The sequence below is a fragment of the Leguminivora glycinivorella genome, chromosome 15, assembly GCF_023078275.1.
Source record: "Leguminivora glycinivorella isolate SPB_JAAS2020 chromosome 15, LegGlyc_1.1, whole genome shotgun sequence".
Lineage (NCBI taxonomy): Eukaryota > Metazoa > Arthropoda > Insecta > Lepidoptera > Tortricidae > Leguminivora > Leguminivora glycinivorella.
The window spans coordinates 10846841-10864224 of record NC_062985.1 but is presented as its reverse complement, the minus strand read 5'-3'; the positions used below and the strand labels follow the sequence as shown (position 1 = coordinate 10864224).

General features: G+C 37.3%; 1 protein-coding gene across 3 annotated transcripts in view; it reads left to right on the top strand.

The window, feature by feature from the left end:
• The first annotated feature begins 1745 nt into the window (after window positions 1-1745).
• The window catches only part of LOC125234244 (furin-like protease 1), a 529066-nt gene continuing 513427 nt past the window's right edge, over window positions 1746-17384 (top strand). Inside the window, exons 1-2 of one of the 3 annotated variants that reach the window (XM_048140451.1) lie at window positions 1746-1864; window positions 12123-12323. In XM_048140451.1, the coding sequence (XP_047996408.1) occupies window positions 12183-12323 (141 nt within the window). In that variant the 5' untranslated portion in view covers window positions 1746-1864; window positions 12123-12182. The other 2 variants (XM_048140452.1, XM_048140450.1) reach the window with 2 other exon arrangements.

The window sequence follows — 17384 nt, the reverse complement described above, 5'->3', positions numbered from 1 at the left end:
CCCGACTGTCCAGCCCAATACTTACCAGTTTCGCATGTATTCGGTGCATATGGAGAGTAGTTTTCGACACACCGCGCGGAGTGAAGTTTGTTAGAAGAGTTATTACTGCTTTATACTGTGATATAGGCTTAAGGTCAGTCCCACAGAGATTCTTCATTTGAGACAAGATACTTTATTCGAAATAAAGTTTGAGTGGACAAAACTAGGCAATTAAAGTAGTCTGGAGTAATCCGCGTGGCCCTAAGGGCTAACAAATATTATATTTTACAAAGCTGTTATAATACTTTGGTGAATTAAAGTAAACTTATGTGATAAAATTCACTTTTTTTGAGGCTCGGCGAGTTGACCGTCTGCCCGCGCTAAGGCAGTGCTCGTTGTCGCGTGATTTCATATGTATCAAAATGTTTTTGTTTTATATAGGTATTCTGCAATAACAGTGAATAATGTGATAGATATTAAAATAACGTTGAAATTTTCCACATGTCAGCAATTTTCTATTTTTAAGGTTCATAACCTTCTTTTTTCAGGTCCAGACAAAAGTAAAGCCGGAACTTACAAATAAAATTACCTACTACACCCGTTTACACTCGACTTATTTCTTATAAAGCCTAAAAAAGGTGTTTTACTCTTATATGCCGGTCTAACCGACTAGGCATAATTTCGAATTTACATATTTCAGAACATAAAACAATAAATTGAACGCGTTTTAAGAGCATTAACAGTACTAGACAGGAAGAACGATTAATAAATTACTACGTTACATACATAATGCACAAATATTCCGACTGCTTCTATTTTATTTTAATTTTTTGCGTAACCATGTTGAACTCTATGTTCGAGTTCGAAACAAGAATCAGGTTTTTTGTTAATTAGTGTTCGTCCTAGAGATATCTATTGAAGCCCAATGGATTAAGGATGTAAAACTGGTATAAATACCTTCGGAGGTGTAAGAACTTAAGAAGCGATAGATATATGAATACGAAAGTTATATCCAGTAGACGGTCTTTCCGTTTAGACGGTCTTCACCACACTGACCTTATAAAGTTTGTTAACAACAAGTGGGTTTTTCTTAAAGGAACGTAATCCTACATAGTTTTTAATATACAATTAAAAGATGAAAACTACTGCGTTGATGTAACTTGAACTCACGGTCTCGGTCGATACTCCAGCGCTCTGTCATCTGCATATAGGACCTCATCCATAGCCAGCGTTGTCATTTTCCAGTGGTCTTGAGTATAAATCTCACCTGAGGCAGTCATTTTCACTTTTAAATTGGTTCATTTAATTACATTATAGATATCCTTTTTGAAAATATGATAATTATGGGTTTCGCTTTTTTAAATGTTGCGGCTAGCGCAACGCTAGTTCTTTGAAAAACACGAATTTTCTTTCATCAAATATATTTTATTTTACACACCATATTATCTCATAATTCACAAAATCTTTATTTACATGAACATTTTTACATAATTATAAATAAGAAACTAATGTTTTAATTAGTTTCCAAAATTCCGAAATTATGAAAATCGATTTATTTCATTTATAATACCGGAATGCAAGGTTTTATTTAAGATTTAGTATTATAAAATTCTCAACTAAAATTAGTTTCTCAATTTCACAGTTTTACTAATCTACGAAAACACGAAAAATATCGCAACTCGCGATTTCCCGATAAAACTGGCAACACTGCGCTGTCTCGCCGAACCAATCGTGGTGAGCGGCCGAGATCACAAGCCAGTCAGCATCACGTGTCGCGCGAGGTGGTCGTGTCGCTCCCGCTCGCAGCCCAATTCACGCGTCGCTTGACAGTTGTGCAAAATAATGAACAACAGTGACAGTGTATTGTGAAAAGCTCCATTTTAACGTGAGGATTCACCCATTTTTAAAGAGGATTCGTGCGTTTTAGCGAGGGATGCGAGAGGTTAACGCTCTGCGCTCTCTCCGACTATTGTCTAAGTGCCACATCTTCTTGGTCCTTCCCCATCGAATTCCGTAGCCCATCCGCTAGCGAAATCGTAACAAACATCGTGTTTACATAGCGACGGAACACAGATAAGATTGTCTTTTAAAAACGTAAACGTCAGTTCGGTGAGTTTTGTTTTTATGAGCGGAATGACACTAAACATAACTGTAAACGCAAAACGTTTGTCTGATCTACTTTGGGGTTATTTTAAAAGAGTGCAATTTTATTTCAACTGGGTTATTGGGGCGTTGAGTTGCGTTTTTACAACGATTTTACTTAGTAATGTAAAACATAATTGGTTTATTAAACGAACACTTAAAGTTAAGACACGCAACCTTAACAGGCTGTTATCAATTACTTGTAATTTATAAATAAACTGGTTTTTCTTTGATTATACATACTTTATAATTGATTGTATACTGTGATTTGTGTTTAATAAGGAAAGGTAGATAAAATACCGCAATCGGCATAAATTATATCGTTTTATAAGTAACTAAGTAGGTAAAGGTAATACCAATGTCATTTTGAAGAATTTGAAGTGAACACACATACATACATATTTATGTATTATATAGGTAGTTACTGCAATCTTGATACTTTTATACACAAATAATATTAAGTTCAATGCATCTTCATGGACGAGTAATCGACATGACAAAATAATCGTAAGAAAAGAACCTTGATTTATTTATAAAACAATTCAAAAGAACACAATGTAGGTGCAGTCATTATTGAATACGATGACATAATATATTAGGTAAAGTATTTACTATTAGGTATATGTAATGTTCTTTTTTTAAACCTCTGAGTGTAATGTAATCAATCACTCAATGAGAGAATTTGTCAACAAACAATGAAGGATTGTAGGGAGAGAACGTTATATTTTATCGACTGTCGATAGTACATAATTTTGTTACAACACATTAAAAAAAATGTAACAGTATTTGTACAAACTTCGGTATTTGTAAAAAAACTACTTATAACATTTAAATGAAATGTTAATTTGGTTGGCCTGTCATATAATAAACAATGTATACATACTGTAATGATGACGATGACTAAGATTTATTTTCTTTTAAGTTAGAGAAATAAATTAAAAAAGTTTTCATTATCATAACTTTAAAATTTTTATCATACATATATGACTAGGTAAGGCCTTTCTGATAAGAATTTACTTTAGCGCGAAAATGTAATTTTTTGTGGGCGTAAAAGGTATGACAGCTACTGCCGAATGTATACTCGTACATACGGAGGATCATATAAAATAGTTGCTCAAAAATAGTGAACTACACTATAATTATCTACTATTTAAAACGATGAGGCAGTATTTCGACGATACGAAATTGGGATATTTAGATTCAAAGCTTACCAGAATTTCAAATAATACCCGAGGTTTCTAATGTCTCATTCTCCAGATGTTAGCGATGTATATTGCTCGCAAAATAATTTGTTTGTCTGTGTTTGTTATTGTGTAGGCACAAAACACAAACTATGACATCAAGTCGTCGAATTAGCTTGTTCACTTTGTAATTGTTACCAAGTCATTAGGAAACTAGGCTATTACCTACCAGCAGGGCGTTGGTAAACAAATAATCGATAGCGCAGCATTTACTTAGTAATTTTATCGCCACGTAGGTATACTAATTTAATATTTGTCGTTGGTCGTTGGCACTAATTCTACATTAATCGTTCGTACTGTTACGAGTGAAAAGCACCTAGTTGTTCATTTTTTCATTTTGTATTTGATATTTGTAGTAATTGAGCAGTTCTCAAAAATTTTGTATATAGCCATGTCAGCAAATTTTCATTGATCCTATTTTGTTACCAACATTTAGTAATATAAGTCGACTTACGTAAGATATATACAGGATAATTTTTATAATGAAGAAAATATAGATACTAGAGAACCTTAATGACGAAATAAAACTTACTAAAATCTCAATTCTCTCATCAAAAAATCTTGGTAACAAAATAGGAATAATAAAAACAAATTTAACTTTTTCCTTAATTTCGTACAAACTTTTTGAGAACTGCTGAATTAAGCTGATAACTTTAAATCATTCGGTAGCTCTGTTGTATCACTTTAACTAACTGTTGACGCCATTTGACAAGTGACAAGATAGTTATAATTGTATGTCGATAACAGAGAGCGCCTATCAAATAAGTGAAAAATTATCTGCTTCTTTATCACTATAATGTTTAGTAGTACAGAGGCATATAACGCTTTTAATTCAAAATTCAAAGTAGTCCTACTGTTACATGTAGACGCTTATTGCTTATCTTATTATACTTCTATTCATTTGTACTAACGGTAAACAGAAAGTAGGTACCTACAAAACATGAGTCATTATCACTAAGAGATGTTTACACAATTTACACATGTACTTTGAAATATACGTTTTAGTGGAATGACTGATAAAAGTGATACAATTTCTCCTGGGGACTTCCCGTCGGTAATCGTTAAGTATATTGCAAGTCATATAAAATGGGATGGAATTATAGAACTATAGAGAAAATGACAGATAGGATACTGTAAATCCGAGGTGATTCTTTTTTTTATTGATTAGGGAAACAAACAGCATACATAATTTCTTATAGTCTACAAAGATATGTTAAAACACATTAACCAAAACATTTTCCACTGAAAGTTAGTACATACAATTTTGCTCTGAGAGACAAACATGCGATTAGGTATAAAGTTTAAGTTTAAGGATGTAAAAAATAGAAGGAAAGAAATAGGACTTACAAACCAGTATAAGTAGTTTGTGCGCTCTAACTGCTAATTCTAGATTCAGAAGATTTTACAAATGCCCAGCTTTTAGATAAGTCTCTTAAAAAGGTATCGGTTTTTTCCTTTACGTAATAAGACGCCGCCGCCATACCTAAACGTATGACAGTTTATTCCGCTCGACGGGACTAATTGAAATAAAAATAATTATATGATGCAAAAAACGCCGCGCAAAAAGTTGTCCTGTTAACAACACTTTTATTTATTTAAGTAGCCATTTGTAGAACTTTTGTCGTTGTAGTAAGTCTGATAAGTACTCAATTAATAACACGAATGGTTAGTTACCTCTTTATTAAGAAACTACATTAAAGTGTGGCGTAGGCGAGAGGCTGGCAACCTGTCACTGCATTATCACAGTTTTGTTTTCTTTCAACCCCTTATTGCCAAGAGTGGCACTGAAGCTTTAGTAGTTTCATGTGCTATGCACGTGGTAGCACTTTGCTGCTGCAAAGTGGTAGCACTTTATGAGATACAGGCGTGATCGTATGTATGTGTGTACCTACATTAAATTTTAATTAAGTCAACAACATTTCCCGTCACATTGTTTTATTTGTTTCGTACCGTCGCAATAACTTGCATGTGTACACATTAATACCTTATGCTGACGGTGTAAGTTCAAAACTAGTATACATATTTACGACTCCTCGATCGTACTTAACTGCACTTGGTACCAGAACTTATCGCAACTACTCTGCATACCTATATCTAACCTCAAAGCGCAAACTAGGTGTCTGCGGGACTTTCCATCGCTATCAAAATACAGTAGGTATTTAGGTTTTTACTAGTGCTTAGTTACTTTCCCGTATATGAGTAGAGTCAAAATAGTAACGAAGAAACAGTTTAAATTGTTAACTTTTTTTAAAGATTGATATTATTTTTCCGTACGTACATTTCACATTAGAAAATTACTATCTTGGGCGAGACTTTGAAGCAGAGGCCGCGCGAGTTCAAGTCTCATTCTAGGCAGTAATTTCCCATTTTTAAATGAAATGTATTCTAAGCTCAATACCATCAATATACTTTTTAACAAATAAATACGTCTGCAGTATCTGTTTGTTAAAAAGTAACAACCATTTAGTTAGCAAAGTAGTTGAAGAACTTTAGTGCCACAATTTAAAGTTACAAACTTCATGTTTTCCGTAAAGTCATGAAGTAATAAAATAACTAGGACGCGAAGCCTTCTTCGCTAATCTTGGCACACAGAAAGCATGCAAATAGCTAAACTCCAGACGAATCGTCCAAAATGATTTGCATATTATTAAAAGAACAAGGCCCTCACAATAGAGGACCAATAGGACCATCTTCACTGTTGCCCTTTCTTCAACCTCTTTTGTATAGATGTAGGGCTCTCCGATCATCAGTTAAGATTTAAAGTGGCGATTCGACGCGAACTGAAGTATTGTGAACACTATGTATAGGTGTGAAGGTTCTCCGATGGTCAGTCAAGTCTAAGGTTTTGAGTGGCGCATCGATGTGATTAATAGTACCGGGGTTGCCAAGTGGTGTTCAGTCCTCGGTGGATACTTGACCCAATTATTTAGACTGTTGTCGATATTGGCAAGCTCGAAGATATTTGCTGATTTTTCTAGGTCACAGTCGATCGATAGGATGCATTTTGCATTGGAATTAGGTCAATTAGAGCGACGGTATCGATAAAAAATGTACTGTTTTTTTTGGAGTACGGACATCACTAGTTACGCCGCTTACGCGTGTTGTACGTAACTTAATGGTAATATTAACAGTGACTTAAAGTTAATCATGAATGTAATAAAAATAAAACAAAATTGTAATAAAACATTATTATTTGACGTTATCGGGTTTTAATAATAGCTTCATTTCGTTATTTGACATTTATTGCGATATTTAAGGGTGTTAATAATTATTACTATTACACACTATATCTACACGCATTCGTCGAATAGGCATAGCGAAGCGTGTTCATATTAAATTATACATCAAACTCAATCCAATGAGAATATAAAATGTTATAAATTATATTATTCTTATACAAATTGTGCCAAATTACAATTTGCCAAAATCAGTAGCAAAATATTGTCACTGGTTGCCAAGCTTTTTTCTCGATGAAAAATACATACATCATCTTAATCTTTAAAACGTAAAATGAAAATGTAGCGCTCTATTCAAGTACAAGGTATTTAAAATAAAAATGATCTTTTGGCATTAGACTTTTAGCTGAATCGACAAATTTATGTCTCAAATAAAAGTTTTGGTAAACATGAAAAATTTTAAGTAGAATGAGTTAAATGTTGAATTATTGCATTTCTATTGTTTAAAATAAGAAAACATACATTATATAAAGTCACATCTGTATTCCCAAAGAGGGTAGACAGAACACATGCTCACATAGACAAGAACTAATCAAGCAGTGCCACTATTTATTTATTTATTTCTATTAGCAGTTTAGCTTTTTAATAACGAGACTAGCCCATGGCGCACTCCACAATCTAAATATATAAAAGAAGAAGCTGACTGACTGACTGACTGACTGACATATCAACGCACAGCCGAAACCGCTGGTCCTAGAGATTTCAAATTTGGCACGTAGGTTCCTTATATAGTGTAGAGGAGCACTAAGAAAGGATTTTCCAAAATTCATCTCCTAAGGGGGTCAAATGGGGGTTCAAAGTTTGTATGGGGAAACAAGATTAGTTTGACTGTTTTATTCGAAACTTCACAGGAAGATTCCTTAAGACATATGACTGAATACGTGTTTCAGGTTTTTTGAAAATTTAACCCCTAAAAGGGTGAAAAGGGGGTGATAAAGTCAAAAAATCAATATGGGTATCGTTTTTATGGTTTATCGGGTCGCTGATCACGATAAATACAACGTTTTTAAAATCTAACGAGGCGGAAGTGAAATACCTTCTCCCCTGTTGTGGTGCAATGGGGTTTAAATATCAAAAAAATATATAAAAGAAGATATTGACTGACTGACTGACATATCAACACACAGCCGAAACCGCTGGTCCTAGAGATTTCAAATTTGGCACGTAGGTTCCTTATATAGTGTAGAGGAGCACTAAGAAAGGATTTTCCAAAATTCACCTCCTAAGGAGGTCAAATGGGGGTTCAAAGTTTGTATGGGGAAACAAGATTAGTTTGACTATTTTATTCGAAACTTCACAGGAAGATTCCTTAAGACATATGACTGAATACGTGTTTCAGGTTTTTTGAAAATTTAACCCCTAAAAGGGTGAAAAGGGGGTGATAAAGTCAAAAAATCAATATGGGTATCGTTTTTATGGTTTATCGGGTCGCTGATCACGATAAATACAACGTTTTTTAAAATCTAACGAGGCGGAAGTGAAATACCTTCTCCCCTGTTGTGGTGCAATGGGGTTTAAATATATAAAAGAAGATATTGACTGACTGATTGACATATCAACACACAGCCGAAACCGCTGGTCCTAGAGATTTCAAATTTGGCACATAGGTTCCTTATATGGCGTAGAGGAGCACTAAGAAAGGATTTTTCAAAATTCTCCTCTTAAAAGGGTGAAATGGGGGTTCAAAGTTTGTATGGGGAAACAAGATTAGTTTGACTATTTTATTCGAAACTTCACAGGAGGATTCCTAAAGACATATGACTAAATACATGTTTCAGGTTTTTTGAAAATTTGACCCCTAAAGGGGTGCAAAGGGGGTAAAGTCAAAAACACAATATGGGTATCGTTTTTATGGTTTATCGGGTCGCTGATCACGATAAATACAACGATTTTTAAATCTAATGAGGTGGAAAAGAAATTTTCTCCCCTGTTATTGTGCAATGGGGTTTAAATATCCAAAATAGCCATAAGTATAGCTTTAGTTTTTATCTTTACTTCTGGTTCAAGAGAGTTCAAATTGACACGGAAGTTCCTTAGAGGAGCACTAAGAAAGGATTTTTCAAAGTTCACCTCCTAGCATGATAATTTGACAGGGGCAAGGACAAGGACAGGGCCAGGGACAGGGACAGGGACAGGGACAGGGACAGGGACAGGGACAGGGACAGGGACAGGGACAGAGACAGGGACAGGGTCAGGGACAGGGACAGGGACAGGAACGGGATAGGGTTAGGGATAGGGATAGGGATAGGGATAGGGATAGGGATTGGGATTGGGATTGGGATTGGGATAGGGATAGGGATATGGATATGGATAGGGATAGGCATAGGCATTGGGATTGGGATTGGGATTGGGATAGGGATAGGGTTAGGGATAGGGATAGGGATTGGAATTGGGATTGGGATAGGGATAGGGACATGGATAGGGATAGGGTTAGGGATAGGCATTGGGATTGGGATAGGGATAGGGATAGGGATAGGGATAGGGATAGGGATAGGGATAGGGATAGGGATAGGGATAGGGATAGGGATTGGGATTGGGATTGGGATAGGGATAGGGATAGGGATAGGGATAGGGATAGGGATAGGGATAGGGATAGGGATATGGATAGGGATAGGGATAGGGATAGGGATAGGGATAGGGATTGGGATTGGGATAAGGATAGGGGTAGGGGTAGGAGTAGGGGTAGGGGTAGGGATGGGGATAGGGATAGGGATCGGGATAGGGATAGGGATAGAAATAGGGATAAAAATAGGGGACGGGGACGGGGATAGGGACAGGGGAGGGACGGGGACAGGGACGGAACGGGGACGGGGACAAAGATAGAGATAGGGAGACGGGGATAAGAATAGGGATTGGGGTCGGAATAATCGGTCGGCAATCGATATTTAGGCAGTGTAAAATGCAGGTGGCCCAGTGGGAAGGTATTAGTAAGTAGGCATCGGCGAGTATCCTGCATCCGTAAACTATTACATTCAATGTGCTGTAAGAAGATCGTTGTTTGCTTGCCTTTTATATGTTTACGTTTGCAATAAGTATAAGCAAAATGGAAAAAAATTGTAAGCGATAATGCAAGGAAGTACTTTTTACCCTACCGACCATAGCGTCGAGATACTGGCTATGTGGGTTGTATGAAGTTTCCCCAGTATAAATATTTATATAGGTAAAATACATACATATTCGCACCTACGCTGTGGTCGCTGTGTAACAATTCTACAATCATTGCAAGAATTTCTTTTAAAACAATATTAATATGTGTAAGGTACAGTCAGCCAAAACTGGACCGTACAGCAAATAGATCAGTTACAATGGCCCTCCAGTCGAGAATTGCCCCGCTTTACCTTAATCGAAATAATCGCGGACAGATGTACCTACAAAGAAACCTACGGATCCAAATGAAAATCTTATTTTTTGTAAACGTTTCAATAAGAATACTTTTATTACGCGGGCGAAGCCGCGGGTAAAAGCTAGTTGAATATATATCCCACAGTTGACTTCCACGATACCCACAGAGGAATAGGAGTGGTGAAATTCTTAACCTTCAACACCACACGGACAATATATATATGTACCTATTTTTATATGCCACGCCGGCAGCAAACAGGCATACGGTCCGCCCGATGGAAAGCGGTCACCGTAATCTATGGACGCCTGCAACTCGAGGGGTGTCACAGGCGCGTCGTCGACCCATTAGAAACCTAACCTAATTAAAAAAGATTAAGAGAGTTTAGATAAGGAGGCGGATTTTACAACAGCGCCCTTAAGGGAATGCCTTTGAGTCATGGAAGGCCGTAAATCTTATTTGTGTTTCCACATTGCATTAAAACCCGCGGAATTCACATCAATAATGATCGTAAAATCTTAATTGATGGTTTCAAACAGCCGTATTTCTTCAATGTCACAGTTTCGTTTTCTTTCAACCCCTTATTTGCCAAGAGTGGCACTGAAGCTTTAGTAGTTTCATGTGCTCTGCCTACCCCTTTATGGGATACAGGCGTGATTGTATGTATGTATGTATTTCTTCAAGCATTTGCACGGATCGGCGTAGCCATATTTGAAAATTCTTTGACAGATTATTTTCTGTCCAAGATAAGCTGGTAACGATTCTGACATACTTACGGTGGTTCCTGGCCGGATTATAGACTGGAACTATAGTCCAGTGGCTACAGCCGAAAGGGCTTTAAGAATCAGGCCTCCACAAGCTGGTAACGATTTTGATACCAATGTAACTGGTTTTTACTCCATACAAAAATATTGGTATTTTTGGAGGTATTTATTATTATAAGCTCGAAATTATCCAAAATTATAGTATGTATCGGGAGTTTTAAAAATTACCGGTTAAGATCCCTTTTTGATACACTCGCCTCTGCAAGGGTCAAGAAAACGTCATAATTTCTTCCGAGTTTGACGTTTCAAATAACATCCAACATCCAACGATGCGATGCTGGCAAATTCGTTGCCATCTTGCTATAGTTGCTATTGATAGGGAAGGACCAAGATTCTATCACGCTCACATTTTCGACCGTCCGTTACTAATCTTTCGTACGAAGGTTTGATTTTTTTATCTTATGATAAACGGTAAATGATGCAGTTGTCTTTTAATAGCGTCAGATGTGACGACAGCTTCATGCGATAAGCGCCACTGTGTTATGGCTTATGGCTGTCACTTTTACTGTATAAAAAATATGACCTAAGACATGTATGTCTTAGGTCATCCATACTAATATTATAAATGGGAAAGTGTGTGTGTCTGTTTGTTTGTCCGTCTTTCACGGCAAAGCGGAGCAACGACTTGACGTGATTTTTTAAGTGGAGATAGTTGAAGGGATGGAGAGTGACATAGGCTACTTTTTGTCTCTTTCTAACGCGAGCGAAGCCGCGGGCAAAAGCTAGTATTTTAATAAATAAGGAAAGTAGCTCATCGTCCCCGACTTCTGGTCATTACACAAAAGCGGAGCGATCCGCACCGGACTAATATAGTATGTATTAAGTTCAAGACGCGTTTTAGAATAGAAGCGGACGGTTCCGCGCGGACGACATCATCAAGTTCATCAACTTCATACAAACTGGCCGCGCGGATCACTCTGCCCGAACGGTCTACGTGAGCGTGACACTAAAAAAAAAACATTCAGTCGAATTGAGAACCTCCTCCTGTTTTTGAAGTCGGTTAAAAATTAGCCATAGCCGCCATAGGGGCATTTTCAGAATTTGGGTCTCCCCAAGAAGCGTAAGTCGTTAACAAAAATTAACTCGCTGTCAATTTTGTGACGACAAGTAAGCATAAAATCTGTCAAAAAATTTACTTTTTTCACATTCTGAATGAATCGCTGAAAGTTTATTTAATTAACACAAAAACAATATTTTTATTGAGATTTCAGGCGTAATTATCGCCACAAAACTGACAGCGAGTTAATGTTTGTTAACAACTTACGCTAATTGGGGGGTCCCAAATTCTGAAAATGCCCATAGAGTACCTAATGCTGCTCACCTGCGATCGCACATGTCTGACTCCCCCCTCTCTTTTCAGAAAACCTTCAACGAACTCAAACTGTGTGTGTGCCATGCTGATAAGTACTAGATAAGTGCTATGTGGTGCGTTGTGGTGCTATGTGTGTGGGTGGGGGGCGCGGCGGCGCACTACACGCCGACGTGGGCGGTGCACGTGCCGGGGGGGCCCGCCGCCGCCGATGCTGTAGCCAGGGACCATGGGTTCGTCAATCTTGGAGAGGTAAGTTTTTACTAATTTTAAGTGAAACTTTAATGCGACTTCCAACTGACAGCGTTAAACATTTAACGCTCAAGGTTGCCATTTCTAACTGACAGCGTTAAACGTCTAAGGCTCAGTGTTGCCAACTCGAATTTTTAAAAAAATGCTAGACTGATGCCAAGAATAATATGTGAGTGTGTTTAATAAAACGTCCCACTTTGTCGGTTACCATTAAGGCGAGATTTACTTGTATCTTTATATGAATAAACTGACAAAGCGTCTTTATAGCAATCGACAAAGCGTCTTTATAGCAATTTTCCCGCACACTCACATATGCCGATTTTCTAAGTGAAACTCTTGAACTTGTCCGGATTTCATGAGATTATGTTTGTTATTTCAATTATTTGACCTATTAGCAATATAAAATATTTAAAACAGTAAAAAGATGGAAGTAACTAAACGCAAAAACGTGACAGTCACTTGACAGAATGTTTTTAAGTTCAAGTTACGAAGTTTCACTTCTTCAGCGCGCAGGGAATCCACGCACTCTTTTATTAAAGAACTGACAGCGCGTAACACTCAGTCATTGTTACTTTGCGTGAAAATGTCGTTCACTCAGCGCGTAACTTTCTGTCTCAACGCGACTCACTCATACTCATTCTAATCATTCACTTATTCACTCAGTCAGTGACAGAACAGAATGCCTAGAATGGTTTTGAATGGTGGAATGGTGGGTTGGAATGTGTGTGTTTTATATTTAGATCAACTGCAAAATGAATTTATGTTTGTTTTTTCAATAATTTGAGCAAACAGCAATGTAAGATATTTAAAACAGTAAAAAGATGGACGTAACTAAACGCAAAAACGTAATGGTCACTTGAAAAAATGTTTTTGAGGTTATGTTAAGAAGTTTCACTTCTTCCGCGCGGTGATGTGTGATGTTTCTAAATAAACGACTCAAATTACAAGAGACCAGTAGGCCTAGCACATGATTGCCGAGAGAGTATGTCGCCGCGAGATAGATCACACGTCTTGTTCTAACTGTATTAATGACATAAGGACGGGTAGTCTATCTCGCGGCGACATACTCCCGCGGCAATCATGTGCTAACCCTGCAGCACGGGAAGCATGGTCGCGCGATAGACGATAAAATAGCAGGCCGCCCCTATCGCACTATTCGTAAGTGCGATAGGGACGGCCTGATATTTTATCGTCTATCGCGCGACCATGCTTCCCGTGCAGGATACACGACAAGTCTTGTATCAGTGCTGAAGACAGGGAATACTGAATACAAGAAAATGTCAGATGCCGAAGCCTCGAGGGCCTTAATCTTAGCTCGGGCTCGGACAGGTCTGAAAAACAAAGACGGTAATAAAAATAAATAATACATAAATATTGGGAACACCTTACACTGATCAACTTAGCCCCAAACTAAGCAAAGCTTGTACTATGGGTGCTAAGCGACAATATACATGCTTAAATAGATAAATACATACTTATATACATAGAAAACATCCGTGACTCAGGAACAAATATCTGTGCTCATCACACAAATAAATGCCCTTACCGGGATTCGAACCCAGGACCGCGGCTTAGCAGGCAGGGTCACTACCGACTGACCAGACCGGTCGTCAAATAGAAGAGGCACACACATTTTCGGAAACCACCATCCTTTGTAGCGAAACTAGGTAGGTAGGTATAAAATCATGAAATATAGTAAAAATACTACAAGCCACAAAACATGACAAAATCATGCCGTTTATCAGCTAGGTACACTGACAATAATTTCTTAAAATAATAATATTTTCATGATGTTCTCAGACAATCACGTCATTTTAGCGTTTAAATTACACATTTTGGCTGAAGTGCTAATTCTGTGTTTCACTTTATCAGTTGCTAATGAATGGAAATAGTGATCACGCGAACGCGAAATAAAACACAGTTCCGTAAAATCAAAACGTACGGAAAACTGCTTAGTTACATGATAAAAAGGTTCTAAATGTTATGACAAAAACGCGAAGGAAGTGTTGCATGGTGCAGTGAGGTATTTTAACTGATAACGTTTATTTTGTGAATACCTGTACTATTACAATAGTCTGTACCTATTGAGGCTTTACCTTTTGTCCTGACTGATACTATAACCATCTATTTTTTTTTATAATTGGTGAAATGTCATTGTCATTATTTTGCATTAGGACAATAGTTGAGTCAAGTGGCGCCTCGAAATCTTACCTGCACATAACTGTAACAGCGTCACGTTTACTTAGTTTTAGTGGTGAGCAAACTTTTTTCAAATTTTAAGGAATTTTAGAGGCGGGCCAGATTTGCACTAGAATAGTACATTACTATACAAGTGCGAAAAAGAGGGTGTTCGAAACGATTGGCGATAAATTAAAACAGGAAGGGAGTGTTTTAAATTGACACGAGTTACTATTTCACTTCAGTGCGACATATCACATATTATTTGAAGGACCGCTGACGAGCCGAACTTGGTCCGCGGGTCGTATTCTGCCCACCACTGTTTTAGAGAATAAAAGTCTCATACATATAATCCACAGTAAACAGGAGAGCATCGTAGTCGGGTACCCGTTTTTCTTTTCTAGTAGCTGTTTAATTTGAGAGGGACACCCGTACTATCTTACTGATAAGATAGTGTTGTGGTCGTTGCACTGCTAAGTCTACTGTGAAGACCTTGTATTATCTAAATTGTTAACGTTTATTAAAACATTCCAACAGTCAATATCATACAATGTACAGTCATAATACATTATGAAAACCAAGGTGCCAAAAATACCGAAACACATATTTATTTTTATGGCAAAGGTGTGCGACTATATGTTTGGCGCTTTTGCTGTCACAATAATTATATTCGTTGTTGACTGTACGCACGTATAGGTATTGTAGGTAAGACTACGACCGAAGAAGACATAATTCGCTGCAGATTACGCGCCTAATTAACGTCAATCATGTGTCGCTCCCATAAAACGCGCAAACTGCCATCTTTGAGTAATTATGTTAACTAGAGAGGGCACCTCAACTTGATTTTGTGTAACAACACTTAGAGCTGATCAGCACAAACGCGCTTAGTCTGTGCCGAACGGCTGTGGTAGATTGACGTATCGCAATGAAAAATATTTCGTCTAAATAATGCCGTCATGTGTAGTGAGGTACTGTACAAACTCAGGAAAATGTAACAAAAGCCAAGGAGTGACTTTTCATACGTAGGTTTACTGCATTTTTGTTTAAACACGCTTACTTTTTAAAAAATGTATCAATATAAACTCATGCCGAAGCGCCATGTTGCGGCGGCCATGTTTCGTTGAAACCAAAGAGTAAAAAATGCAACAAAAGCAGACGTGACAATATCGCAAGTTAGTTCAAGTTTCCTATCATACATTAAATTATATATATTTATCGACGCAAAAAAGGTTATTTAATTATTATTGTCAGAATTGCAGTTTTCCGACATGTCGGTCTATAACAGATTCTCAATACGCGTGTCGAATTTCATGTAAGTATGTAAATGTAAGTGCAGTACCTAACATGCCTGAATGAATTTGGGTAGGTAGACGGTCAAGCAAATTATGAGAGTATAAAAACGCGCGAAATTCAAATTTTCTATGGGACGATAAACCCGCGCCCATACATACATGGATGTAGATAAAGTTATGTGTGCGACTATAGATAATTAGGCATTAAAACACTCATGTTATCTTATTAACACAACAAAAACAACACTCATGTTTTAATGCCTACCATTATGCAAATGTCACATAAATAACTAATATCCAGTTGCGGCTACGTGTACACATGTACGCTCAGTCCGTATGCAGCTTTAAAAAATGTGGGCATTTAAAAAAATTGGGACTCACAGAGTTGTTAAAAAAAAGTTAAATCGCTGTCAGTTTTGCAACGATAATTAAGCATGGAATTTCAATAAAAACATCGTGAATTATACTAAGCTATAATCTAAATTTAGAACGTGAAAAAAGTTTTAAATACAGATTTCAAGCTTGATTATCATTACAAAACTAACAGCGATTTATGTTTTTTGTTAACAACTCACGCTAATTGAGTCATAAATTTAAAAAATGCCCATGTAAACCCATGTCACTTCTATACTACGACTTCTAATCTATGCACTCTATGCAGGGCTCATCATCGCGACCGAAAGGTCGTAAGCGCCGAGTAAAATCGTAGCGCTTGCGACGTTACGGAAGCAGGCCATTGGTTCACACCCCGCCCCCTCACCCCGCCTTCAGCTTACAGGCTGTGACACGTTCGTTGTTTGCTATAGCTCCTCTATACGAAGTAATAATTACTCAATGACTGCCATAAGCATTAAGTATGTCACCTACACCACCGCCGTGGACTAGTTTTAAGACGATACGATACAGGTCAATTCTCCATACAAACGCTCTCGACTATTTCCTCCCTGGTTTTTGAAGATAGAGCAATGATTTTTTTTAACACAGATTATTATTATTTTTATCTGTGTCGGACCGTTTTGATTTTTATGCTACATATTTTTATTTTAAAAGACGCTAGAGCCAATCAAAAATTTTTAAAAACGGCCTTTTTCAATATGGCTCAAAAAAAGGTGTAATACTCAAGATTGGTAACAATTAGCCAAAAAGTCTAAACGGTCCGACACAGATTATTTCATTGTTATTCAGATTCTCAAATTTCTTTCCGTTTAAATAAGTTTTGAAGGAGGAAACAGTCGAGAGCGGAACCTCGATTTTAAAGATTTTTTCGCAATATCTTTTAACCGAGTTCTTCTTAATGGACATTTTTTTTTCGATAATACTAGTTAATAACACTAGTATATTTAACTGAAATTCCCAAATTGAAAGGGGGACTCCTTTCCATTTTAGCATTTTCGCTCCCGTAGCGTCTTAAATATGCCATTCCGCAAAATCAAAAAATACACCACGAAAGGCCCGTCCCTTGTCACAATTTGTCATCTCTTACAGGAATGTCGGATCGGTATCCGCGCAAATTTTCGGATCAATCCTTAATTCCTTATGCAATGTCCCACTTTATAAAAACTTGGTCATTGTCACTGTGACCTTGGCATGC